The sequence below is a fragment of the Nansenia antarctica genome (assembly GCF_963989245.1).
Source record: "Nansenia antarctica genome assembly, chromosome: 17".
NCBI lineage: Eukaryota > Metazoa > Chordata > Actinopteri > Argentiniformes > Microstomatidae > Nansenia > Nansenia antarctica.
The window spans coordinates 2,980,363-3,004,740 of record NC_137687.1 but is presented as its reverse complement, the minus strand read 5'-3'; the positions used below and the strand labels follow the sequence as shown (position 1 = coordinate 3,004,740).

The 24,378-nt window shown below is 46.4% G+C and overlaps 1 protein-coding gene across 1 annotated transcript; it reads left to right on the top strand.

The window, feature by feature from the left end:
- Positions 1 to 795: 795 nt before the first annotated feature.
- tesk1b (testis associated actin remodelling kinase 1b) lies at positions 796 to 23,400 on the top strand. The gene is made up of 10 exons (XM_080547734.1): positions 796 to 895; positions 13,334 to 13,455; positions 13,723 to 13,771; positions 14,197 to 14,343; positions 14,820 to 14,902; positions 17,722 to 17,812; positions 18,335 to 18,418; positions 18,892 to 18,978; positions 20,168 to 20,264; positions 22,141 to 23,400. Exons 2-10 carry the CDS (start codon positions 13,361 to 13,363, stop codon positions 23,313 to 23,315), a joined length of 1,908 nt encoding a protein of 635 aa, XP_080403860.1. The 5' UTR covers positions 796 to 895; positions 13,334 to 13,360; the 3' UTR covers positions 23,316 to 23,400.
- Positions 23,401 to 24,378: the final 978 nt, after the last annotated feature.

Below are 24,378 nucleotides of genomic sequence, written 5' to 3'. Positions count from 1 at the left end.
AATGTGGTTTAAACACAACGAGCGGCGATAGGCTATATCTCTCTGCGTCCATGACCAGCAGGTGCAGATCACCCAGGGAGAACAGCCGGGGAACCCAAACTCTGTCTGTTTTCTATTTTAACAAGCGATCTGTTCTGTTTTCATTCCTTTTGTCGGACGATCAGTGAGAGAGAGACAGACACCGCGGGGGGCATTCAACATTCAACAAATACGCACGGGGGGAAGAATCTGCATCTCGCTGCTGGGTTGTGCGCAGTTCTAGTGGAGTAGAAGAGGAATACGCTCACACATCTCCAGTCCAGTATGAAATGGACTAGGGGGGGGTGGTGCTGCAGATCTCACGTTGGGATTGGGTCCAGAGTGAACCCCCGTGTTTGAGGGACGGATGATCTAATGAAACGGTCTGTTTTTGTGTCGCGACAGAGGGCGCTTGTGTCCAGATTATTTTAGAAATAAACTGAAGTTGAGGACCTGAACCTGCAGACAGTGTTTTGCTATAGAGCGCGTTTTTTTGGGAGTGAATTAGTCGGTCGCTTTCCCCCCCGCTCTGAAACTCCCAAGTATCCAGCGCAGTGAAGCCCGTTCTTTTCGCTGCTGGACTGTGTCCTGCTCCTGCGGACCTGTGAAATGTAGCCTAAACTCGCCGGTTGTATTTGAAACTGCGGTGCACGACACGGGACGTGTCCCCCCTCCTCTCGGGGTATCCGAGATGGAGCGGATCGAGCAGCCGGACCAGGAGCCGGACCTGGAGCCCCCCATCCACAGCCTCCATGGACCGAACCGGGCCAGGCCCTCGTCCTACCGGGCGCTGCGCAGCGCCGTGTCCAGTCTGGCCCGCATCGACGACTTCATCTGCGAGAAGGTGGGATCGGGCTTCTTCTCGGAAGTGTTCAAGGTAAGACCTTTGGGCTTTGAGAGCTGTTCTAATATATCCCCCTCACTGGGATAGACCTCTATGTAAAGGTCTGATGTGAGACTTTTAAATGCTGAAATATAACACAATTGTATGGACACCTGTGACCTGAGCATCCCGGGTGAGGTCATTCTGAATACAACCATGAAACATGACCGTTGTTGTTGTTACCTGACGCCCAGGTCTTGTACCTCAAAGCACTGAGTCAGTGTTAGTGGGCCCGTTCTGTTATGGGGTAATATGGTTAGGGGGAAGGGAGCTTGGTGGTAGGCTACTATGTAACCATGATATGTAGAAAAGGAGTATAATGGAGAGCGATCAGTACAGTAAAGTAGAAATGCATGATCATGATAATGACAATGACCCCCCCATTGACCTGACAAGAACCCACAGTCTCTGACCCGCATCTCAAGTATCAAACAGTTTGTTTTGGTGTGAAAGTAGTGGGTGTTGTAGTTGGGCTGTGCACATGCAGTGGCGCTGGTACAAGACTGTCTGGATACGAGAGAAGGAAGTCCAAGGGATTCAGCTCAGGATTCCACCCAGCATCTCCTCTGATCTGGAGCCAGTTAAACCAGAACCCTTGTGGTTAAGGTGACGGGGGTAGGAAGATCAGGTCGCGGTCGGACTTGTTATTATTAGGAGCTTGGTAGATCTGATCCCAGACCTGTTAACACTGTAAAGTAGTTCTAACTATTAGGAATGCATCCCCGATCAGGCCATTCCCCTTAGCTGTGCCCTTTGGATAGGCCAATGAACATGCAAATGACATGGTGTTTACAAGTGCCGCTGTAAAGATGTTACTCTTGATTGAGTAACTCGCCCTTTGATGCTTGCCATATAAATGCAAATGGAGTTACCGTGGCTATGAGTCCCAATTGAAGTGATAAAAGTGTCATAAATGACCGGCCGTCTGTCTTTTTTTGATTCTCTCTTCTGCTTAGTTAAGTCCACTGAAATACTGTACTAGTAGGAAGGAGACAGACGTCCTCTTGTGGATGCTGTCCTCTAGCCTGGGTGGTTTCTGTAATTGTTTATTAGTCACACGCAGCAGACACTCTGAAGCACACATTTTTTTATACTGCATTATACACTGAGCCCAAAGTCTGGCACCCTGCCAACAGTAGTGATATTCTGCGCCTCTATTCCACTCACTCTATAGATCAATGGATGCTCACAGCAGACAGGCAGACAGACAGACAGACAGACAGACACACACACAGACACACACACACACACACAAACAGACACACACACACACACACACACACACACAGACACACACACACACACACAGACACACACAGACACACACACACACACACACACACAAACAGACACATACACAGACACGCAGACAGACAGACAGACAGACAGACAGACAGACAGACACACAGACACACAGACAGACAGACAGTCTGTCAGACAGGCAGGCAGGCAGGCATTCACCACAGCCATTGTGCAATGCGAGAGGAGGGGTGCGCGTGTCAAGACAAATCCCTCAGGTTGCTGTTATTCAGCTTTCTTTTAATATTCTTCAAAGAATTGGAGTCCCAGGCCTAATCTACGCTATCTGCAGAGGCAGGAATGCTGGTGGTGTTTACCTTTCTCAGATCCATCTGACTCGGGTCCAGGGGCCGATGATGAAACAATGGAGCCACAAGAATAACAAATAAACACTTTGGTCATTGTTCCGATGTTCTAATGAAGGGAGGGGAGGGGAGCACATACCTGCTACTGCTGTCATAGCAGACTGTTCTCTTAGGGGTCAGGGGTCGCTATGTTGGGGCTAGGTTGAGAGATTGGGCTCAGAGGGGAGGGGAGGGAAAAGATGTGAAGCTAGACTACATGATGGAACTGTTTAGCTGTGGTTGCTGTTTTACAGTAGTTGCTCTAGCTGGAGTAGCGTTGGTAGAGCTAATAGCAGGGTTGGGTAGGACTGATGGTTTTTTTCAGCAGTGTTGTGAGCAGTGGAGTCAAAACTGTGACTGGTGAAGTTGTACATGAGTCACTTAGTGAAGGGTTATCTAGAGTAGATTATGATAATCAGTGTAATTACCATACAAGCTATAATTAACTCAATTAGCGTCCAGAGTTTTGCAGAGGGGAGAGAATGACATCGATGCGTTCGTTTATCCAAGTTATACTGTGATTTTAAGGGAAAGCGAAAGCAGTTAATCTCAATAAGACGATGTGATCATACCCAATGTAAAGGGACTTCATTTATTAGAATATGCACACGTGCACACCACAATGATATTCAGAGTCTGGTAACTTGTTTAATTTTAATTTAATTTAAATGTTGCCATTTAGCAGACGCTTTTAATCCAAAGCGATTTACAATTACGAATTACAGGGACATTCCCCCTGGAGTAACTGAGGGCTAAGTGCCTTACTCAAGGACACACTAGTAGTGATAGATAGATAGATAGATAGATAAATACTTTATTTATCCCCGTGGGGGAATTCATTTTGCCGCGCCACTCCACTAAAAACCACACATAACAACACAACACAACATAAAGGACAGACAACAACACTGGGCCAGCCATGTACAGTATATAAAAAACAGTGAGATCTGATATAAAAGTGGATTAAAAGGATGGCTATAGTTATTTATATTAAAATACTGAAAAAAAAAGTGATGATGGTGATTAAAATAAATAATAAATACAGATTCAGGAGCCTTGACCCCGACTGCTACTTTAGTTGCCATTGAACAGTCTTAGTGCAGCCGGGATAAATGATTTTTTATATCGCTCCGTCCGGGAGCGGATCGTAATGAACCGCCCTCTGCGGCGGCTGCTGGTTTGCCCAGCGAGGACATGATGGAGGGGGTGGTTGGGGTTGTCCCTGATGGACAGCAGCTTACTCCTAGTCCTTCTCTCCACCAACGTCCCCAGAGAGTCCAGGCTCCTTCCCACCACTGAACCCGCCAGTGGTGTGGTTTCAGGCGGGATTTGAACTCGCAACCTTCTGATCACAAGTCCAACTCACTATCCACTAGACCACCACTACCCCTTGTGTTGTGTGGTGTGGTGTGCAGTCTCTGGTGTCATAGAGGTCATTAGGTGAATAAAAAGCTGTGTTTGTCAGTATCACACCACCCCAGCCAGCTGCCTTTGACACTGAGTGGAAACTGTTAAAGTGGAGAGTGTACCAGACGCTCCAGCAAACAAGGTTCAAGAACAATTGTGTGTGTGTGGTGTGTGTGGTGTGTGTGTGTGGTGTGTGTGTACTGAGAGAGTATATTCTAGTGTCCACATAAATGATATTTAACAATTTAGCTTTATATGTCTCTCTCTGGTTTTGACTACCTGACCAATGAGTGGATTGTGTGAGCTCATGTTTTATCTTATCTTTTAACAAGCAATTTATGATCCTGCACCACATTATGACAGCGTGTCTGCTATGGGATAGATAGTGTTTCTAGTTTCCGTGCAAAAGAAAACCCAACAATTATATTTGATCAGAATGTGCAGTAGTGTTCCATTTCAGAATGTGCAGTAGTGTTCCATTCCAGAATGTGCAGTAGTGTTCCATTCCTAGCTGGTCTTTATTGTAGGAGGATGATGCTGCTGTTGTTGTAGGCATGTCTAGGCTGTCTCTCTGAGGGAACATTTCTGCAGCGTTTGCACAGTCTCAGACGTGTGTGTGTGTGTGTGTGTGTGTGTGTGTGTGTTGACAAGATGGATTAACCCCTCAACAGCCGGCTCTCGTCAGGGAGTTCTGTTGTCAGAGATGAGTGCAGGACTGTCAGAGGGTCAGGAATGGAAGTGATGGAAATTCTAGAGAAGAAAAACAGCAATCTTGAGGAACTCAATAAGCACCCCTCTCTACCTGCACCTCCCCCGTAAATATATATACACACACACACACACACACACACACACCACAACCCATCATCGACTGTCACTGTCACCCATGTGCTTGGTGATCTGTTTCGAGAGAGAGAGAGAGAGAGAGAGAGAGAGAGAGAGAGAGAGAGAGAGAGAGAGAGAGAGAGAGAGAGAGAGAGAGAGAGAGAGAGAGAGAGAGAGAGAGAGAGAGAGAGAGAGAGAGAGAGAGAGAGAGAGAGAGAGAGAGAGAGAGAGAGAGAGAGAGAGAGAGAGAGAGAGAGAGAGAGAGAGAGAGAGAGAGAGAGAGAGAGAGAGAGAGAACTCACTCACACACAATAATACTAATCAAGGGTAAAGAAGGGGTGTTAGTATGGAGTTACGGTTTAGACGTAGAACCTCTGGGCTTAGCACAGCACTTTCCATGCTGCTGTTGTTGTTCCTCTCCTCACACTCTGGTCAGGGCTTGCTCTGTTGCATGCGTGCATGCATGTGTACTTTATTTGTTTGTGTTTTACATGCAAGTACATGTTAGTGTAGGTAGGCTATATACAATGCACATACTTTGTGTGTGTGTGTGTGTGTGTGTGTGTGTGTGTGTGTGTCTGTGTGTGTGTCTGTCTGTCTGTCTCTGTCTCCACATCTCCTGAAGAGTGTTAATGAAGTGTGTTATCCACAGCTAAGCCCAAGCTCCCTGGCTCCTCCCTTGTTAGTAAGTAAATAAACAAGTCGGCTGGTGTAGGAGGTGTGGAAGAGGTTGGGAGTCAGCCCAGGGTGGGCAGGCGGTGGAAAATGTTTTAGCTGTGGAGCAGAAGAGGGATCCTTTTGATGTCCTGGCCCTGCATGCTCCGACATGTCTACATGTCACTGCGAGGCCCGTCCTCCCCTCTGACGGCAACACACAAACACACACACTCACACAGGCAAGGCCGTAGTAGTGTTAGAGACTATAGCTGCTTGTAGCGTGCCTGTGTGTTTATGTTTATGTAAGAGAGACATAGAGACAGAGAGACAGACAGAGACGGAGAGACAGACAGAGAGAGACAGACAGAGAGACAGACAGAGAGACAGACAGACAGAGAGACAGACAGACAGACAGAGAGACAGAGAGAGACAGACAGAGAGAGACAGAGAGGCAGGCCGTCTAATGATCGCAAGGTTGGTAGATCGGCGGCTCAAGCCTGGCTGGGCACATGTCGAAGTGTCCCTGGGCAAGACACTGAACCCTAAATTGCTCCCAGTGAGCGGGCCGGCGCCTTGCATGGTAGCTTGCCTACCTCGTCATTGGTGTGTGAATGGGTGTACGAGAGGCCGTTGTAAAGCGCATATTTGGATAAAGGCGCTATAGAAGTGCAGTCCATTTACCAATTATGTGTGTGTGTGTGTGTGTGTATGTGTGTGTGTGTGTCTCAATCAGGCCCTGGTCTAGACAGTGGATCATGTTCTCTTTAGGAGCACTCCAGGAGTCAGGAGGACCTCCCTGCTTGTTTACTGAGGGACCGTGCTTGGCTGGCTGCCCTGCGACTCCCCCCTCAGACGCTGTTTGTGTCACAGATCACCTGCATGGTGGTGTAAGAGCGCATGTCTAGCCCAGGGACTTGTTTTCATGGAGTGCTTCTAGACTCTTCCGGCTGTGTGCACTAACTAAGCCCTATTCTCTTCTCTTATTGGTGCATTCATTGGCTAAATGTTTTTGCCTGGTACTGTACAACCAGTGTGTCATTTGTTTGGCGAAAACAGTTCATTTGTGTGATATTTATGATGTTATTTCAACTTGGTTCAACAAAAGAATGTTATCTGATGATTTAATTTCTCTCTCTCTCTGGTGGGATTTACGAGCCATAGCTCAGGCAGGCTCGGCCTCATTTGCCCTCAGCCAATCGTGAGTTTAGAATGATAAGGTTCTATCTCCGTTTAGAATGAGAAGGTTCTATCTCCGTTTAGAATGATAAGGTTCTATCTCCGTTTAGAATGATAAGGTTCTATCTCCGTTTAGGGTAGTTCAGAGATATTGAGCGTCAAAGTTTTTACATTCCATTATGTTCTGTGAGATGGAACCTTTGTATTTTATTAATTACTAACTCAAAAATGTCAACATTTTAAAAATAACACCACACAGGCATTAATATGTAAAAAACTCAATTTTGACAAAAACGGAGATAGAACCTTATAATTCTAAGCTCACGCAATGAAAGACAACACTGCACATGTATATGTTCACTGCAGAGATGGCGTTCTCTGCTGAAAGCAGCACTTGTGCAAATGTGAGTGAGAGAGACCGAGAAAGGGAGTCAAGATAGAGGGAGTAGAGAGGAAGACAGGGAGACAGAGGTCAGAGGTGCACTCTTCTTGTTCTTGTTGCTAGTTTACCATCACAACCAATGCTAGAGACTAAAACATGTGTGTCTGTTGCAGGTTGTGGTGGTCAGCATATTTCTGTGACTGTTAGAACTGTGGTGAATGCTGCTGGATCGAGTCCTGTCTCACTGGAATGCTGATATCACAGCTACACTCTGTTTACTTGTTATTATGGAGTGCTGGCACACACACACACACACACACACACACACACACACACACAGACACACACACCGTTTTTTTGCAATAGTACTCAAAATCTCCTTTTAGCTTGTGGACACTAGCCTAAAAAACCATGACGACTGAGAAGTTGTTGATTTGAGCTGAAATTCTGCAAGGTGATGGGACAAAGCAACGATCCAGACAGCACAGCTCTACCTGCTGCGCAGATCTGCTGAGTCAGCGCTTGGCTCATGTCTGCATTATGGTGTGGATGTGTGAGTCTCTCTCTCTCTCCCTCTCTCCCTCTCTCCCTCGCCTGGGGCACAACTAGGTTTTCTGGATTTCCCATCACCTCTCTGATCCACTGCACAATTGAAATCCAGGCTAGTAGTGACATCTCCCCCCACATCACCTCTAGAATTGATATGCACATGCTTTCTCTCAAACACACGCACTCTCTCCACCAAACATCTTAATACACATTCTGCCTGCGTACGGAGGAGACCCGCAGTAAAGGAAGAAGGCAGCACAACACCATGGTGACTTGACAGATGTACGGTATTCGGTTGTTAAGTCGTGACGTGTTTCCGGGTCCAAAGTTGGCTGAGGCGCTGTCTTCGAAATGCCTCAGTAATAATAATAATTCATTATATTTATATAGCGCTTTTCCGAGGCTCAAAGACGCTGACAAATATGGGAAAAAACAGGAAAGTGCTGTGTCCCTTGTTGTATGAATAGATCCCAGTCTAAAAAACGATTGAACTGTCATTCTACCGCTGTAGTACACTGGTACTCTGGTGCGGGGAATTTCTGGTTTGGACCAGGAAATTGCTAAACGTCACGTTTGACATCAGACTTAACAACCGAATTGAAGCACCCAGTTTGGCTCAAGCAGAGTAGCAGTAATACGGTGGCAGAAGTTCTAGAACTTCTAGGCCTGACAATAGACACTAGAATACCAGGAACAATCTGGAACAATGGCCAGACAGATATACAGCTAATACAAAAATAGTCTACAAGACAAATATACAAAACAGATTGCATAGTATCAAGTCTAGACATATACGGTTCTTTTTTATGATTTGTGATCTACATCACATGCATGGGCGTCACCACCATATATTTGGGGGGGGACGTGTCCCCCCCACCTTTGGAACAAGGTCGTTTGGACCCCCCCACATTTGCCATCAAAAATATGTTGCATGACTGGTCAGCGTTATTTTCATTGCTTCACAATCAAATCCGTTCCACTTTATGAGTAGGGGATTGCCTATATCCAGAAATCCACTCCGCGTTTTACTTCTGTTTTTAACGGCACGCAGCATCAGACACGCACGCAGATTCTAAACATTCAGAATGAGGCAAGACGATATTTAGATCATCCACCAAGATGGATATAAGGATTTTTTTTTCTAAGAAGAGAAAAGTAAGTCAAAGTCATCCAAGTTTTCCCGTGAGTGGCCAAACAGCAACATTGCATTCTCCCAAGGTCAAACACAGCCAGCTTTTCTGATAAGAATGTTAGCACCTTATGAGACATTCTCTGTATTAGCAATAGAATTAGCATAGCCTACTAGCAACCAAATACGAGCTAGATCAGCTATATGGCACTAGCAGTTTTGTTAGGCATTACTAGTGCGGTTAGACATGTTTAAATGCAGAACAGACACAGGCGAAATGTCATCAAAAGCACAGACTGGCGACAAACACCTCACAGTGCTTACCTGTCCTGTCATTATTGCATCTCCTGCCCGTGTTCATTGCCCTGAGCATTTGCACTATTTAATTTGGCCATTGCACCCACCCAAAGAATCAATTTGGCATCTGATTGCTTGAGCTAGGGTTAAAAAATAAGAAGAAAACACCTGTTCCATTTATTTTTCTATTTCTAAAATGCTTGTGATTGTATTTTTTGTATTGATGATTGTATTTCTATGTCAAATGTTCTATTAGAGAAAAACAATATGAACAAGTGCTCAATGCATCCCCATTTCTCCTGATATAGGTGGTTGAGTGAGAGTGAGTCAGAGGCAGGGGCAGCAGGCAGGGGCAGTGGAGACAGCTCTAATTCACTCTTTGATTTTGTTTGTTTGTTATAGTTGTATGTTCTGCAATGCACTGAAGAGGGCTAAGTTTGATTGTAATAGGCTCTGAGTAGCCTAGGTACATATTTTATGTTTCCTCATAACTTTTTATTCAATTTGTTGACTCAAAGTTACCTCATTCTTTTCTAATTCACTCTTTGATTCTTTTTGAATCTTCATATTTAATAAAGTACCTAAAAAGTGCCACGTGTCAGTGTCAGGCCTCTGTGAGTTAAACCAAAACATAATAGTAGTCAGTAATTGCAGACCATGCCAGCTCCAAGGAAAAACAAAGAAAGGGGGAGATTATTTTGGGTGTAAAACGCACCAGAATGCAGGAAATTGAATCTACTATTTAAAAAATTCGGGGGGAGGACCCCCAGACCCCCCGAAAAATAAGTGTCCCCCCCACATTCAAAAAGCTGCTGACGCCCATGATCACATGTATATGTAACACCATTTTTTTTGTGTGTGTATTTGTTAAAATGCCTATCTGATAAAATCTATATTGGTAAAACCACGGTCCCCTCGAACAAAGAATCAGTGAGCACAAAAGTTCCATAAGATGAACAGGTCGTGAGCTTAGAATGATAAGGTTCTATCTCCGTCTAGGGTAGTAATAAATTGTATTTTATTAATTACTAACTAAAAAATGCAAACATTTTTAAAATAACACCACACAGGCATTAATAAACACCTAATGGATCAGATTATGTAAAAAACAGAGATGGAACCTTATAATTCTAACGTCACGAAGTGTGAACTACCCCGTAGCCTGTCGTTTTAATAACCCCTCCCACCCCATGTCCTCCCATAGGTTCCAGGCAGTGGTGTGCCGTCAGGGCCAGCAAGGCCTTCTCTGCTGGCCTAAACATCATCAGAATATACATTTTATTTTAATATATTTTTTCCACAAATATGTATTAATGATTCCCCATAGTCTATTCTCTTCATTTCATAGCTTTCCTCTTGGTTGCGCTGCTTCCAGTCTCCGATTGAGATTTGGAGGGCTGGCCTTTATGTTAGAGCTTTTATCCAATCAAAATGTGTTGCTAGGGGGCTCCAAAATCTGCCTGCCTGCACGTTAAGCGGTGCCGCGGATTCGACCTGTAACTTAACGTTGGAACGAGAAAACCTGTGGCGTTCCTAGTAAACCTACGTAGATGCGAGCAAAAGCAACAACGGCGCCTGCTGGAAGGCTCAATGATGTCAGCACCCAGCACGTCTTTTGATTGGATACGCACTATTGATACGCACTATTGATACGCACTATTGATATTCACTATTGAGATGCGTATATGCCGGTAGATGTGAAACTTTTGAAAGTGCGCAGGGAAACGGAGCATCACAACGAAAGCTTTCGTTGACTGATCGATAATACTGATCGATTGTGTCCTGTTTTTGGGTAAACAATAACTATCATTTAGGGGACACGATGAAAGCACCGAGTCCACAAACAGAGGAAACTACGTTGAGCTTATTTCTTTTCTGGCTGAAAACAACCCAGATTTACATTACCACCTGTCCACAAACAAAGTGTTTACTGGGACGTCAGGCAAAATACAAAACGACCTGATTTTTGCTATTGCTTAAGTGATGGGAGAAGAGATCAAAATGGAGATTAAAAAGGCACCCTTTGTCGCTATTATGGTGGACGAGACGACAGACGTGGGTAATGTAGCGATCTTAAAGATGTTAGTTTAACACTCTTCATTGTAAATGCGGATTTATTGATTAAAAATGCTTCGGAAATATTAATATAACTCTGTTGTACTTGTCTGACTATGTTAAGGTGATGCAACGCCCGGTTATACTGTGTTTCTGTCTAGTTTCTAGAGCCATGGCGTCATAACGATGGTATTAAGAGGTAGAATAATTCAGGTAGGAATGTGTCGGACATCACTGAAGGCCTAGGTGTGAAATGCACCGCCCGAGCAGATTACCCTTCAGAGAGGGCGTTATGTTGACAGGAGGTTATGCCAGAGAGCTTTTTTGGATCCACATCCACAAGTCTACAACCCCTAGGTTTTTTGTTCTGCTATGTAGCCTATATATATCGTAAATATTTGATGTATTGTCGTGTTTCCTTATGAACACTTATGTATCTTTGTGTAGTATGTTTTTTGTAGTCCACTAAATCCAGGACTACAATTCCCTTGATGCCTAGCTACTAGGTAAAATATTTGACACAGGAGGTGGTTGTGCATTGGCTAGTCAAGTGATGTTGTTTGAACCCTTTATACCACTGCATTCACTTGTCTGCTTCATGCCTGAAGAAGGTCTATGACCGAAAGCTCGCGCAATAAACAATGTTTTTTTGCACAGATTTGAGTGTGCGGATGCTGTTTTTCTGCACTCTACATACATGTCAATTAAAAAACAAAAAACAATCAGGGATATACAGTTCAAGTATGTCATAAGGGGTATATCTCTTATGAGAAAGTTGGGGCAAAAAGTTTTTGCCTAGAATTTGAAAGCTGAGACTGATTCAGCCCGCCTGGTGTGGATTGCAGAGGAACAGTCAGAGGAGGTCCGTGTGGAAAGGCCCTGCCATATTTTCACATTTATTTTAGGGACCACAAGATACCCTGCATCCTGAGAGTGGAGAGTGCATGTGTGGGGACGGGTATGATGGCGCTAGGTCATGTAGAGAATAGAGATGTATAGGTCAGTAGGAACACAAATCTAAATGTTCTAAATGTAAATGGGGAGCCAATGAAGAGAAGCATGGAGAGGTGTAACATGTTCTGACTTCCTTGTCTGGTAAGGATTCTGTCTGCTGAGTTTTGAATGAATTGCAGTTAGTAGAGAGAGAGAGGTGTTTGGGAAGCCGGAGAGGAGAGCAAGGTCATTATAATAATCTAACCTGGTTCAGGACGAAAGCATGAACAAGTTTGGAAGTGGAAATAGGCCGATTTTGAGATGATCTTGTGTCTAGTGTGGGATTACCAGTCAATTGTTACCTAGATTTTTAACAGTTGTTGGACCCGACTAGAGATCCATCTAGGTTGAGGGTCAGATCTTTTGGTTTTTAGGGCCTTAAATCCGAATTAGGCTTTATTTATTAAGTTAAGAGGAAGAAGGAAGTTTGTTGCCATCCATTGATTTGTGTCTCTTAGCTCTTACTTTGGTTTCACAGAAATATAATATAGTTTGGTGTCTTCTGGATAGCAATGATAGTTAACATTGTGCTTACGGATGATATCACTAAGAGGTACTGTAAAAATGTACAGTACAAATGAAAACAATACCGGACCTTGGACGGAGCCTTGTGGTACCCCGTATCTGACCCTAAAGTGGTCAGGGGATGAATCGTTAGTGTGAACTGATTGTTGGAAGTCTAACCAGTGGGTGTGTTTCTAGAATACCAGATCAGTAGTAGACTAGACACTACAACACCTGATGCTCAGCGGTATGATACTCTAACCTTCCTCTGATGATGATGATGATGATGATGATACTCTAACCTTCCTCTGATGATGATGATGATGATGATACTCTAACCTTCCTCTGATGATGATGATGATGATACTCTAACCTTCCTCTGATGATGATGATACTCTAACCTTCCTCTGATGATGATGATGATGATGATGATGATACTCTAACCTTCCTCTGATGATGATGATGATGATGATACTCTAACCTTCCTCTGATGATGATGATGATGATGATGATACTCTAACCTTCCTCTGATGATGATGATGATGATGATGATACTCTAACCTTCCTCTGATGATGATGATGATGATACTCTAACCTTCCTCTGATGATGATGATGATACTCTAACCTTCCTCTGATGATGATGATACTCTAACCTTCCTCTGATGATGATGATACTCTAACCTTCCTCTGATGATGATGATGATGATGATACTCTAACCTTCCTCTGATGATGATGATGATGATACTCTAACCTTCCTCCTCCCTGACTCCAGTGTTCCTCTCTTCCCCTTCGTCTTCCCCGTCCTCCCTGCAGGTGCAGCATAGGATCTCGGGGAAGGTGATGGCGCTGAAGATGAACACCATGGCCAGTAACAGAGCCAACATGCTGAGGGAGGTGCAGCTCATGAACCGCCTATGTCACCCAAACATCCTCAGGTCAGGCTCCGTTTTCTCAGTGTTAACTGTATGTGTAAAGCTACGCAATGCACACGGCGTGCAATTTTGTCGCACCGAGAAATTCTATTCCATTGTTTTGAATGAGACAATGCACACAGAATCGAGAATGGTGTGATTGAGAATCGAATGTTGCCGTGTGCATTGGCCTTATGTGTATAGCTAGCCTTTACAGTTCCATCACTGCCTAGTGTTGAAATGATTCACTCAGAGTTCAGGTGGTGGGTTGGGTCTCTTGTCTCATCTCAGGTTCGTCGGGGTGTGTGTTCACCAGGGTCAGCTCCACGCACTGACAGAGGTAAGATCTCTTTAAGATGGCATGGACGGGGGCGCTTAGGTGGCGTAGCGGGTTAAGCGTTGACCATGTAACCGCAGGGTCCCCGGTTCGATTCCGGCCGGGGACATATCCTGCATGTCATCCCTCCTCTCTCTCTCACCCATCCTTCCTGTCTAAATCCCTACTGTGTCTGTCAATACAAATGAAAAATATGAGTGGGACTGCCCCAGATGGCATGGACAATTGAACAGATCAAACTACTTTATATAACTACTTAACCTGGATATGTGGCCGGGGAGAATCTAGTCGAGTAGCAAGAAAGTAGCCTGCTTGATTGATTGACCGACCGACCCATGCTGTTGTCATGGTTACAGCGCGACAGTGACTCTGCAGTACCTGCTCCAGTTTGAGTGACAGGTGGTGTGGTGTGGTTGTCATGGTTACAGTACATTAACGGGGGCAACCTGGAGCAGCTGTTGGACAGCGACGTGTACCTGTCGTGGGCGGTGAGGATGGGCCTGGCTCTGGACATCGCCCGGGGCCTGGAGTACCTGCACAGCAAGAGTGTGTTCCACAGAGACCTCACCTCCAAGGTAACACACACACACACACACACACACACACACACATACACACACACACACACACACACACACACATACACACACAGCAAGAGTGTGTTCCACAGAGACCTCACCTCCAAGGTAACACACACACACACACACATACACACCTCCACAGCAAGAGTGTGTTCCACAGAGACCTCACCTCCAAGGTAACACACACACACACACACACACACACACAGTTTACAGTAGTGTAAATGTTACGGTACATGTGGGAATACGGTACATGCGGGAAAACTAGGGTTAGGTGCTAGGGTGCTACAGTTAGGGTTAGGATTAGGATTAGGGTTAAGGGTTTAGACATGCTAGCATGTACCAAGTCGACGTAGCACCTAACCCTAACCCTAGTTTTCCCACATGTACCGGCGTATTCCCACATGTACCGTAACATAAACACTTATCTGGTGTAATAAAGTGGTGATGTAACATCTCTCCCCCTCCAGAATTGTCTGGTGCGTTGGGAGAACAACCTGTGTACGGCCGTGGTCGGGGACTTTGGTCTGGCAGAGAAAATACCAGAGTACAGGTCAGTCCTCATCCAACATCCGTCTATCACGGCTGGCAGATTAGATAAGAGCTTGAATGGTCCCTTTACCTTCCTCTTTTCTCTCTCTCACTTGATCTTTATCTCTTTTACCTCTCTCTTTCTCTTCACTTCTCTCTTTCTCTCCTTACCTCTTTACCCTTTTTCCCATCTCTTTCCTGTCTTTCTGTCTGTCTCTCTCCGGTGGGGGGGTGGGGGGGTTAGGGGGGGCGGTTATGGACGGTAGACAGAGTGAGTTGACTCACTGTGATTGTGTCAATATTTCATCTGGCCTGTCTGGACTCACACACAGGCTCAGCTGACATTTGTTTACGATGCGGCCATTTCCCACGCTGTTTTATTAATAATTTCAGCCTTTACATTTTACATTTTTGGCATTTAGCAGACGCCTTATTCCAAAGCTACTTACAATCAATACATTTGAATACTAAGCAAGTGAATCATCAATCCACCAGTCGTAGCAGGAAGAGTATTCCAGCTCGGGGCCATTGATAGAAGGAAAAACCTTCTCCTATCACCTTCTTCTAAACCTAGGTTTTTTGGAGAACACTGGAGAAACAGAGAAACAGTACAAGGGGGGCAATAGAAGTTTTTAGGGACACAGTAGAGGGGAAAGCGGGTGTCTTCAGGAGACGCAGTGCTGAGGGGCAGAAGATGTCTCAGGAGGAGCAGTTAAGGTGTAACCTGAAGAGCCTGATCTGAAGACAAAGGACCAGCGCCACCCTGTTTCCCATATACTGTATGGGGCTCTGGACAAAAGGGGTGCGCTACATTGGGACAAGTGTGTCAATTTGAAACACAATCCGACTGCATGTTTCATCCTCATCCCCTCTTGTGTCAGGTCCCCCATAGCGTCCCAACCATGCCCCCTTGATGCCTTAACACTGGAACAGCCGTGCCTTTTTAACCTACTAAAAGAGCCTCTTTACAATGCTCAAGCTGCTATTTACACACAACGACCACTAGTTGGCCGCTTGTAAATTAGCCTGCTTCCTACACAGAAAAACTGCAAAATAGCTTTATACTAGCTTATCCTGATGTGATTTAGAAAATGTAAGGATACTGGGTGGTAGAACGCACATATCTAGGAAAAGTCATGAAAGGAGGGTCCTGAAATTTGATCGAGTGCAAAGATATAAAATGTGTCTTTACTCATGTCTGTTCTAGTGTTAATGGGGGGCATTAATGCCTTTGGTCAAATTCAGGATCCAATTCAAAATCCTGCTCACCACTTACAAAGCCATCAACAATCTGGCCCTCTCCTACCTTGCTGACCTCGTCCCCCTCCACACCCCCTCCCGTTGCCTCAGGTCTGACGACCAAACCACCCTCAAGACCACCAGGACCAACCTCCGGACCTGGGGTGCGTGGGGCCTTTTCAGCCGCAGCCCCGTCCCTCTGGAACGCCCTCCCCAACCACATCAGACAGGCCAACAACCTCCCAACATTTAAACAAGGCCCTCAAAACCCACCTCTTCATGCTCGCCTTCACCAGTTAACCCTCTCCCCCTCTCCCCTTCCCATGTGTCCCCAGCACTACCTCAATTAGGCCCCTATACTTTCTTTTATTTATGTTGTGTCTTTTTATTATTACTACTTGATCTTTACAGTTTGTAAAGCGTCTTTGAGTGTCTAGAAAAGCGCTATATAAGTCTAATGGATTATTATTATTATTATTATTATTATTATTAATAATAATACTGAAGCCTTCCTCCTCTCCTTCTGATCTCTTTATCTTCTTACTGTGGTCAAATATGTCTGCATCCCTTTAATAAAACACACATACTGTGCCTGGGTCGAGGCAGCTGCTGCTGTAACCAGGTGTGTGTGTGTGTGTGTGTGTGTGTGTGTGTGTGTGTGTGTGTGTGTGTGTGTGTGTGTCTGTGTCAGTGCGTGCGCGTGTGTGTGTGTGTGTGTGTGTCAGTGCGTGCGTGTGTTTTCTGTGAACCTTTTCCGCCTGTTTCATCACCCGTAATGTTTATTCAAGTGAATGTGTGTGCCAGTGTGTGTTGGCACAGCTTGTGTTTTTATCATGTGATGGTGGTTGTGTCCCTGTATGTGTTTGTATGTGTGTTTATGCGTTGGAGTGGGAGGGAGAGAAGGAGAAGAGGAGAGGAGAAGTTTAGCTTTAGGATAACACTCCAAATAAGGTCAAACTATTCCAATCCACTCGGTCTCTCTCTCTCTCACCCTTGCCTCTCGCTCGCTCTCTCTCTCTAAGCGACTATCCCTCCACTTCCCGAAATGGTGTTTACACTTGGAGCCATTACTGTCTGTCTCCGTTCCACTTGTCTCTCTCTCTCTCTCCCTCCCTCTCTCTCTCTCTCTCTCTCTCTCTCTCTCTCTCTCTCTCTCTCTCTCTCTCTCTCGCTCTCTCTCTCTCTGCCCTCATCACTTCCCTAACTCTATTTATGCAATATCATACACCACAGTGGCAGATGGAAATAGCTCATAAAGGGTGTGTGTGTGTGTGTGTGTGTGTGTGTGTGTGACCAATAATGGACAGATTTTTTACCACACAAAACAATATCGGCACACAATAATTGTGAAAACGTGCCACCTCTTTAGACATGCAAAGATACACACACTAGAATAAGTTTGCTCCTAGAAAACATCCTTCCTTTTGGGGATGGACGTTCATGAACTCCAGTGTGACGATGCCCATGGTGTGTGTGTGTGTGTGTGTGTGTGTGTGTGTGTGTGTGTGTGTGTGTGTGTGTGTGTGTGTGTGTCTTTACCTGCCGTCCCCTGTGTGAGCTAGCTCTGTAAAGCCCAGCCCTGTCTTCCTCTCCTCTCTACAGAGAGGGTGAAGACAAGGAGCCCCTGGCTGTGGTTGGCTCCCCCTATTGGATGGCTCCGGAAGTGCTCAGAGGAGAGCTCTACGATGAGAAGGTTTGTTTGGAAGAGTTTCTAATACATATGGATGTTTGAGGTTTTATTCATTAAATGGGAACAGAACAGAGGGAATAGGCAGAGCCAGGAAAGTGTTTCTTGCACATGGTGGGACTATACTTTCTTCCACCTGTCGTTTTTTTTGTCCAACCAAACGCTTACCTGCAGTGACTTGATAGACGGTAAATGGTAAATGGACTGCACTTATATAGCGCCTTTATCCAAAGCGCTTTACAACGGCCTCTCATTCACCCATTCACACACCAATGGCGGCAAGCTACCGTGCAAGGCGCGGGCCTGCTCACTGGGAGCAATTTGGGGTTCAGTGTCTGGCCCAAGGACACTTCGACATGTGGCCAGCCGGGGCTCGAACCGCCGATCTGCCAACCTTGGGATCATTAGACGGCGGCTCTACCTCCTGCGCCACAGCCGCCCCCAAATGAGAGGCGTGTTGTAAGGAGGCTTTGCTAGATGATCACCTGTCCTTCTGTCCACCTGTCCACCTGTCCCTCTCCCCCCCAGGTGGATGTGTTCGCCTACGGCATCATCCTGTGTGAGGTCATCGCTCGTATCCAGGCCGACCCCGACATCCTCCCACGTACTGAGGTATGACCTCTGACCTACAGCCCTGTCCCATACTGTAGCCGTGTGTGTGTGTGTGTGGGGGGGGGGGGGGACAACTCGTGATCTTAGAATGATAAGGTTCTATCTCCGTTTAGAATGATAAGGTTCTATCTCCGTTTAGAATGATAAGGTTCTATCTCCGTTTAGAATGATAAGGTTCTATCTCCGTTTAGGGTAGTTTAGAGATATTGAGCGTCAATGTTTTTACATTCCATTACGTTTTGTGAGATGGAACCTTTTGTATTTTATGAATTACTAACTCAAAAATGTCAACATTTTAGAAATAACACCACACAGGCATTAATAAACACCTAATGGATCAGATTATGTAAAAAAACGAAATTTTGACAAAAATGGAGATAGAACCTTATAATTCTAACGTCACGAACTGTAAACATGTACCCCTCCTCCTCTGGGTGTTTAGTGAAACTGTAGTCTACTTTGTTTCCTGTCAGGACTTTGGTCTGGACGTGGAGGCGTTCCAGCACATGGTGGGAGACTGTCCCCCGGTGTTCCTGGACCTGGCCGTCACCTGCTGCAACGTAAGACAGCCTTCCTTCATCTCCTGGCCCCCTCCTACCTTGCCGACCTCGTCCCCCTCCCACACCCCCTCCCGTTGCCTCAGGTCTGACGACCAAACCACCCTCAAGACCACCAGGACCAAGCTCCGGACCTGGGGTGATAGGGCCTTTTCAGCCGCAGCCCCGTCCCTCTGGAACGCCCTCCCCAACCACATCAGACAGGCCAACACCCTCCCAACATTTAAACAGGCCCTCAAAACCCACCTCTTCAGGCTCGCCTTCACCAGTTAACCCTCTCCCCCTCCCCTTCCCATGTGTCCCCTTCCCATGTGTCCCCCTTCATCTCCCTCACTCTCACTGACTCTTCCAGGGTTCCCACACCTTCTGAAACATCAAATTCAAGCACTTTTCAAGGACTTCCAAGACTCAATTCCCTCAAATTCAAGGACCCCAACACGGCATAGTTTGAGACAGATCTAGATGAGAATTTATATAATAGGAACTATCCTCTCACAGACAACAATTAAAAAGAGAGGCTTTTGAATGTAGAGGCTTGAACACTAGATGGTCTCTTGCCTTCTCTACCACAGCAAAACAATACATTGTGAAATATGTGTAAAGTTACTGAGTTAAGTTAAGCAATACAGAGACTTATCTACTATAATTACGTGAAACTTTTTTTTTAATATATAGGTCTTTTTTAGAGAGGAGAGAGAGAGAGAGAGAGAGAGAGAGAGAGAGAGAGAGAGAGAGAGAGAGAGAGAGAGAGAGAGAGAGAGAGAGAGAGAGAGAGAGAGAGAGAGAGAGAGAGAGAGAGAGAGAGAGAGAGAGAGAGAGAGAGAGAGAGAGAGAGAGAGAGAGAGAGGACTTTCTGTGTGTGTGTTATGAGCACTTTCAATGACCCATGTCTATTTTCCAAAACTTTTAAGGCCTTTCAAAAACTTGAAAACTTGTGAGGATGTCTCAATAAGAACATCAAAAGCCTTCTCTCTCTCTCTCTCTGTCTCTGTGTCTCTCTCTCTCTCTCTCTCTCTCTCTCTCTCTCTCTCTCTCTCTCTCTCTCTCTCTCTGAAGTAGAGCAGCAAGCACCTGTCTTTATCCCTTCCCAAACAACTCACTCACTCCACACCTCTCTCTCTCTTTCTCTCTCTCTCTCTCTCTCTCTCTCTCTCTCTCTCTCTCTCTCTCTTTCTCTCTCTCTCTCTCTCAGATGAACCCAGGCTGTCGGCCATCTTTTTCAGAGATTGTTTTAGAGCTCGAGGGGACGGAGGCTGAGAGGATCCAGAAGGACGAACCTGCAGTCCAGGGTGAGTCAGACCTGTCTGTCTGTGTCTGTGTCTGGCAGGGGGGTAAAGAGCACAGGGAGGGCTTTAGTCAGAGTAGTTTTTCCAAACAGTAGCGAGGGTTATTTTCCAAACGGTAGATTCTATCAGCAGTGTGTGTTCGTTCTGACAGGAGTTATTTAGGTCCAGTTGGTCATGAGCTACAGGGGGCAGTTTACATAGGGTGATCTGGCCTCCTGGGGTGGCTTCTTGTAGGTAACATAGACACGGCTGTTCTAGTCAACTGTCACTTAGATCCAACTGTCACTTTCAAATTAACCTCAAGATTCCTGTATAGTGCCCCGCGGTGGTGTAGCGGGCTAAGCACTGGCCACCAGTGCATGCTGCCCACCGGGGCCGGGGTTCGTATCCCGGCTCGCCAGACCCGGATATGGCCGAGGCACATACGGGGAGCGGCATATTGGGCGGCCGCTCCCGAGGGGGGGTATAGGAGTAGTTCCGGACAAGGATCCGTCGCGCAACAGCGCCCCCGGGGTGCCGGAATAACGGTGCTGGGCTCGAGGAGCCAGTCAGCTAGTCTGCCTGGCGGCCTCCTCTGGGACTGCCGGCCACGGGGTCGTGCGGCGGATCCCTCGCAATAGGCAGGGGATAATTGGATGCTAGGTTGGGTTCAATTGGCTACCAAATTGGGTGAAAAAAAGGGATAAAATCTGAAAAAATAAATAAAAATAAATAAAAAGATTCCTGTATATACCCTGTTCTAAGAACGCTGCTCCGTGCAGGCTCAGAGCCATACTGTTGACAGACGTGGTACCAGACATACGGGACATCAATGGCTTTGCTCAGACATACTTTTTCACCTCCATAGCTAGCTAGCTAGCCATGTATTGTTTCTAACAAAGTGATATTAAAGAGATGTTACAGGATATTTTTGTATATTTTCAGTCACCAGTTCTAAAAATACCAAACTCACGTTTGTAAAATATAAATAAATTGTCAAGAAATTTGGGGCAAACCTCCTCATTTCCATGATCAAAACCTTATTGTAAAAGTTTGTTGTTCCTTAAACTAAGAAACTGTGGCGTCAAGATAAGAAATGGATTAACATCATATCATTAATTATACAACAGTTAGTTCCGACCAAGTAATTTGATTGGACAAGAGGCATTCCATGAGTGCTGATATCCAGTATAACAGCACTGGGACTTTTAACTATAGGTATCACTCCGAAATGACCGTTAATATCAAAGTAGCTAGCCTGCAGATGTTTGTGTTCAGGTTACTAGGCAACAGTCCAGTTGCGGAACTATTTTTTGTTGACGGAGCCAAAATAAATGATTAAATAAACAAACAAATCATAATCTGTTGTCACTTATTACTGTTAACTAATAAATTGCGCTGTAGAACTGTTGTATAAAAGCAATATCACACTCGAGGTCGTGCTGTTATACTGAATATCAGCACGGCTGTGATTGTCTTCGATACTCGGCCTGCGGCCTCGTACCTACGACCGAATCACAGCCGTGCTGATCTCCAGTATAACACACTCCCTCTCGTGTAATATTGCTTAATTCATTTCAGCAATATGACAACCCTAGTTGACTATCTGTGCAGTATAGTACAGTGGATTGTGTACATAGCCTTTATTTATGTAAACCAGCTCCTTACCTTCTTGTGATTTTATTCTTTTTCTAAAAGTTTTTTTTTTTTTTTTTTCCTTTCCTAACACCAGGGGAGCCACCCCTCCTAAATTTCGTTGTTTGGTACCTGTACTGTAGCAATGACAATAAAGTCCATTCATTCATTCATTAATTTGATAAAAAAAAAAATCCTGTAGTATCTCTAACTTTTCTCCCCCTCTCTCTCTTTTCTCTCCCTCTCTGTGTAGTCGTGTCTCCAGAGCTCGGACCCCTGCGGAGGCAGTCCCTGGGTCTCCCCGGTGACCATCGTCTGTCCCGCAGCAAATCCGACATGCTCCCTCCGGTCACGCCCCCGGCCCTGGCCCCTCCCACCAGAGTCAACCCTTTCTCCCTCCGCAAGGACCTGAAGGGAGGGAAGACCAAACTGTTCGACACCCCCAGCAAGTCTGTCATCTCCCTCACCTTCACCCTGCCCCCTACCCCTGACTCCTGCACCCCCTCGCTCGCCGAAACAGAGGGGGGGGGACCCCACCACCTGCGACAGCACAGGCGATGCCAGTCCCTGCCCTGCACCCCACCTTTAGACCTCCCCCCCACCCCCACCCCCACCCAGACAGCTACTACCACTGAGGAGCAGGCAGGCAAGACGCCGCCATCTTATATGGACACTGAGGTGAGGGAGAGGAATAGAGTGAACGAGAAAGGGGAAGAGGAGGAGCGAGGAGATGAGCACGTGGAGAAGAGGAAGATGAAGGGTGTGGATCTCCCCAGAGATGAATCACCAGGCCTCCCTGTGGACATGGAGCTGCAGTCTCTGGACCAGCTGGAGGAGGAAGAGGAAGAGGAAGAGGAGGAGGAGGAGGAGGAGGAGAGTCTGGTGGAGGAGGAACCCATGGACTGCACCAGCTCCCCAGACACACTAGATGGCGCCCTCTCCTCGCCCGTTAGATCTAAACCCTCTCCTCCGTCCTTCTCCTCTCCTTTCTCAAACGGCTGGATGGGTACCACCACCCCCCCCATCTCCAACGGGCCCCCTTGCCTGCCCCCCCCCATGCTCCACCACCTGGACAACAACAACAGTCGTGACGTGGGGTCGTCTAACGCTAACGGCTACCACTCCCCCCCAGGAGGCGGCCCTGAAGGCCCCTCCCCCTTCGGCTCGGGGGGCAGCGGCCAATCCCTGGATCAGGAGGAGGTCATTTCCTGTCCTGGCTGCTGTCTGGCGGGCCTCCGGTTCCCCTCCGTGTGTCTGCGCTCGCCGCCCCGCAGGAACCCCTACAAGAACCTGAACGTGGACACGGCCACGCGGGGGCTGCTCTACCAGGGGCCTAATAAGACGACCGGGGGCGGGGGGGGGGGCCTCCTCCCTCCACCGTCCGGCCCGTCCCCTGGGACCCCCGAACATAGTCTAGCCCTCCCTGGAGCCCAGACATAGACATAGAAACTGACTGGACCTACAGTAGGTTACACCCCCTAACCACAGGTCTAGGGTCAGATTACCCCCCAAACCCCATATAGTCCAGTGGTTTTCAACCCTCTCCTCGGGGACCACCAGCCGTTCCACATATTTGATCTGTTCCACCACCAGCACACCTGATTCAACTAATCAAGTGCAAAGCAATTATGATTTGTACTTGATTAGTTGAATCAGGTGTGCTGGTGGTGGTGGAACAGATCAAATATGTGGAGCGGCTGGGGTTCGATGAGGAGAGGGTTGAAAACCAACTGACATAGAAACTGACTGGACCTACAGTAGGTTACACCCCTTAACCACAGGTCTAGGGTCAGATTAGATACCTCCACCCCCCATATACTGACTTGGAACTATTAGGAGGACAAAACTCCTAATAAGTATTTGACCTTGGACCTGTGGTTGTGGTTGGGCACCTAGGGATATTGAGCTGGTTGGTGGGTCTGCTGGCGACTCGGGTATTGCTCCCTCTGCTGGACTGAGGCTGTAAGGGCTCTGTTGTCTGTAATACTGTAAAGTTTAAACTAAAGAGGTGATTGATGATGAAGGAGAAAGATGAGGAGAAAGGACAGGGCTTTCTTTCCCTCAGCATGAAAACACTCCTTCCTATTGGTCCAAACTGCTGGGTCATGAAAACACTCCTTCCTATTGGTCCAAACTGCTGGGTCATGTATGTTCCTCCTTCCTATTGGTCCAAACTGCTGGGTCATGTATGTTCCTATTGGTCCAAACTGCTGGGTCATGTATGTTCCTATTGGTCCAAACTGCTGGGTCATGTATGTTCCTCCTTCCTATTGGTCCAAACTGCTGGGTCATGTATGTTCACTCCTTCCTATTGGTCCAAACTGCTGGGTCATGTATGTTCCCTATTGGTCCAAACTGCTGGGTCATGTATGTTCAAACACTCCTTCCTATTGGTCCAAACTGCTGGGTCATGTATGTTCCTATTGGTCCAAACTGCTGGGTCATGTATGTTCCCTTCTACTGTGGGGTGGATGACGTCTCTTCCTACCATCACGGTTGTAAA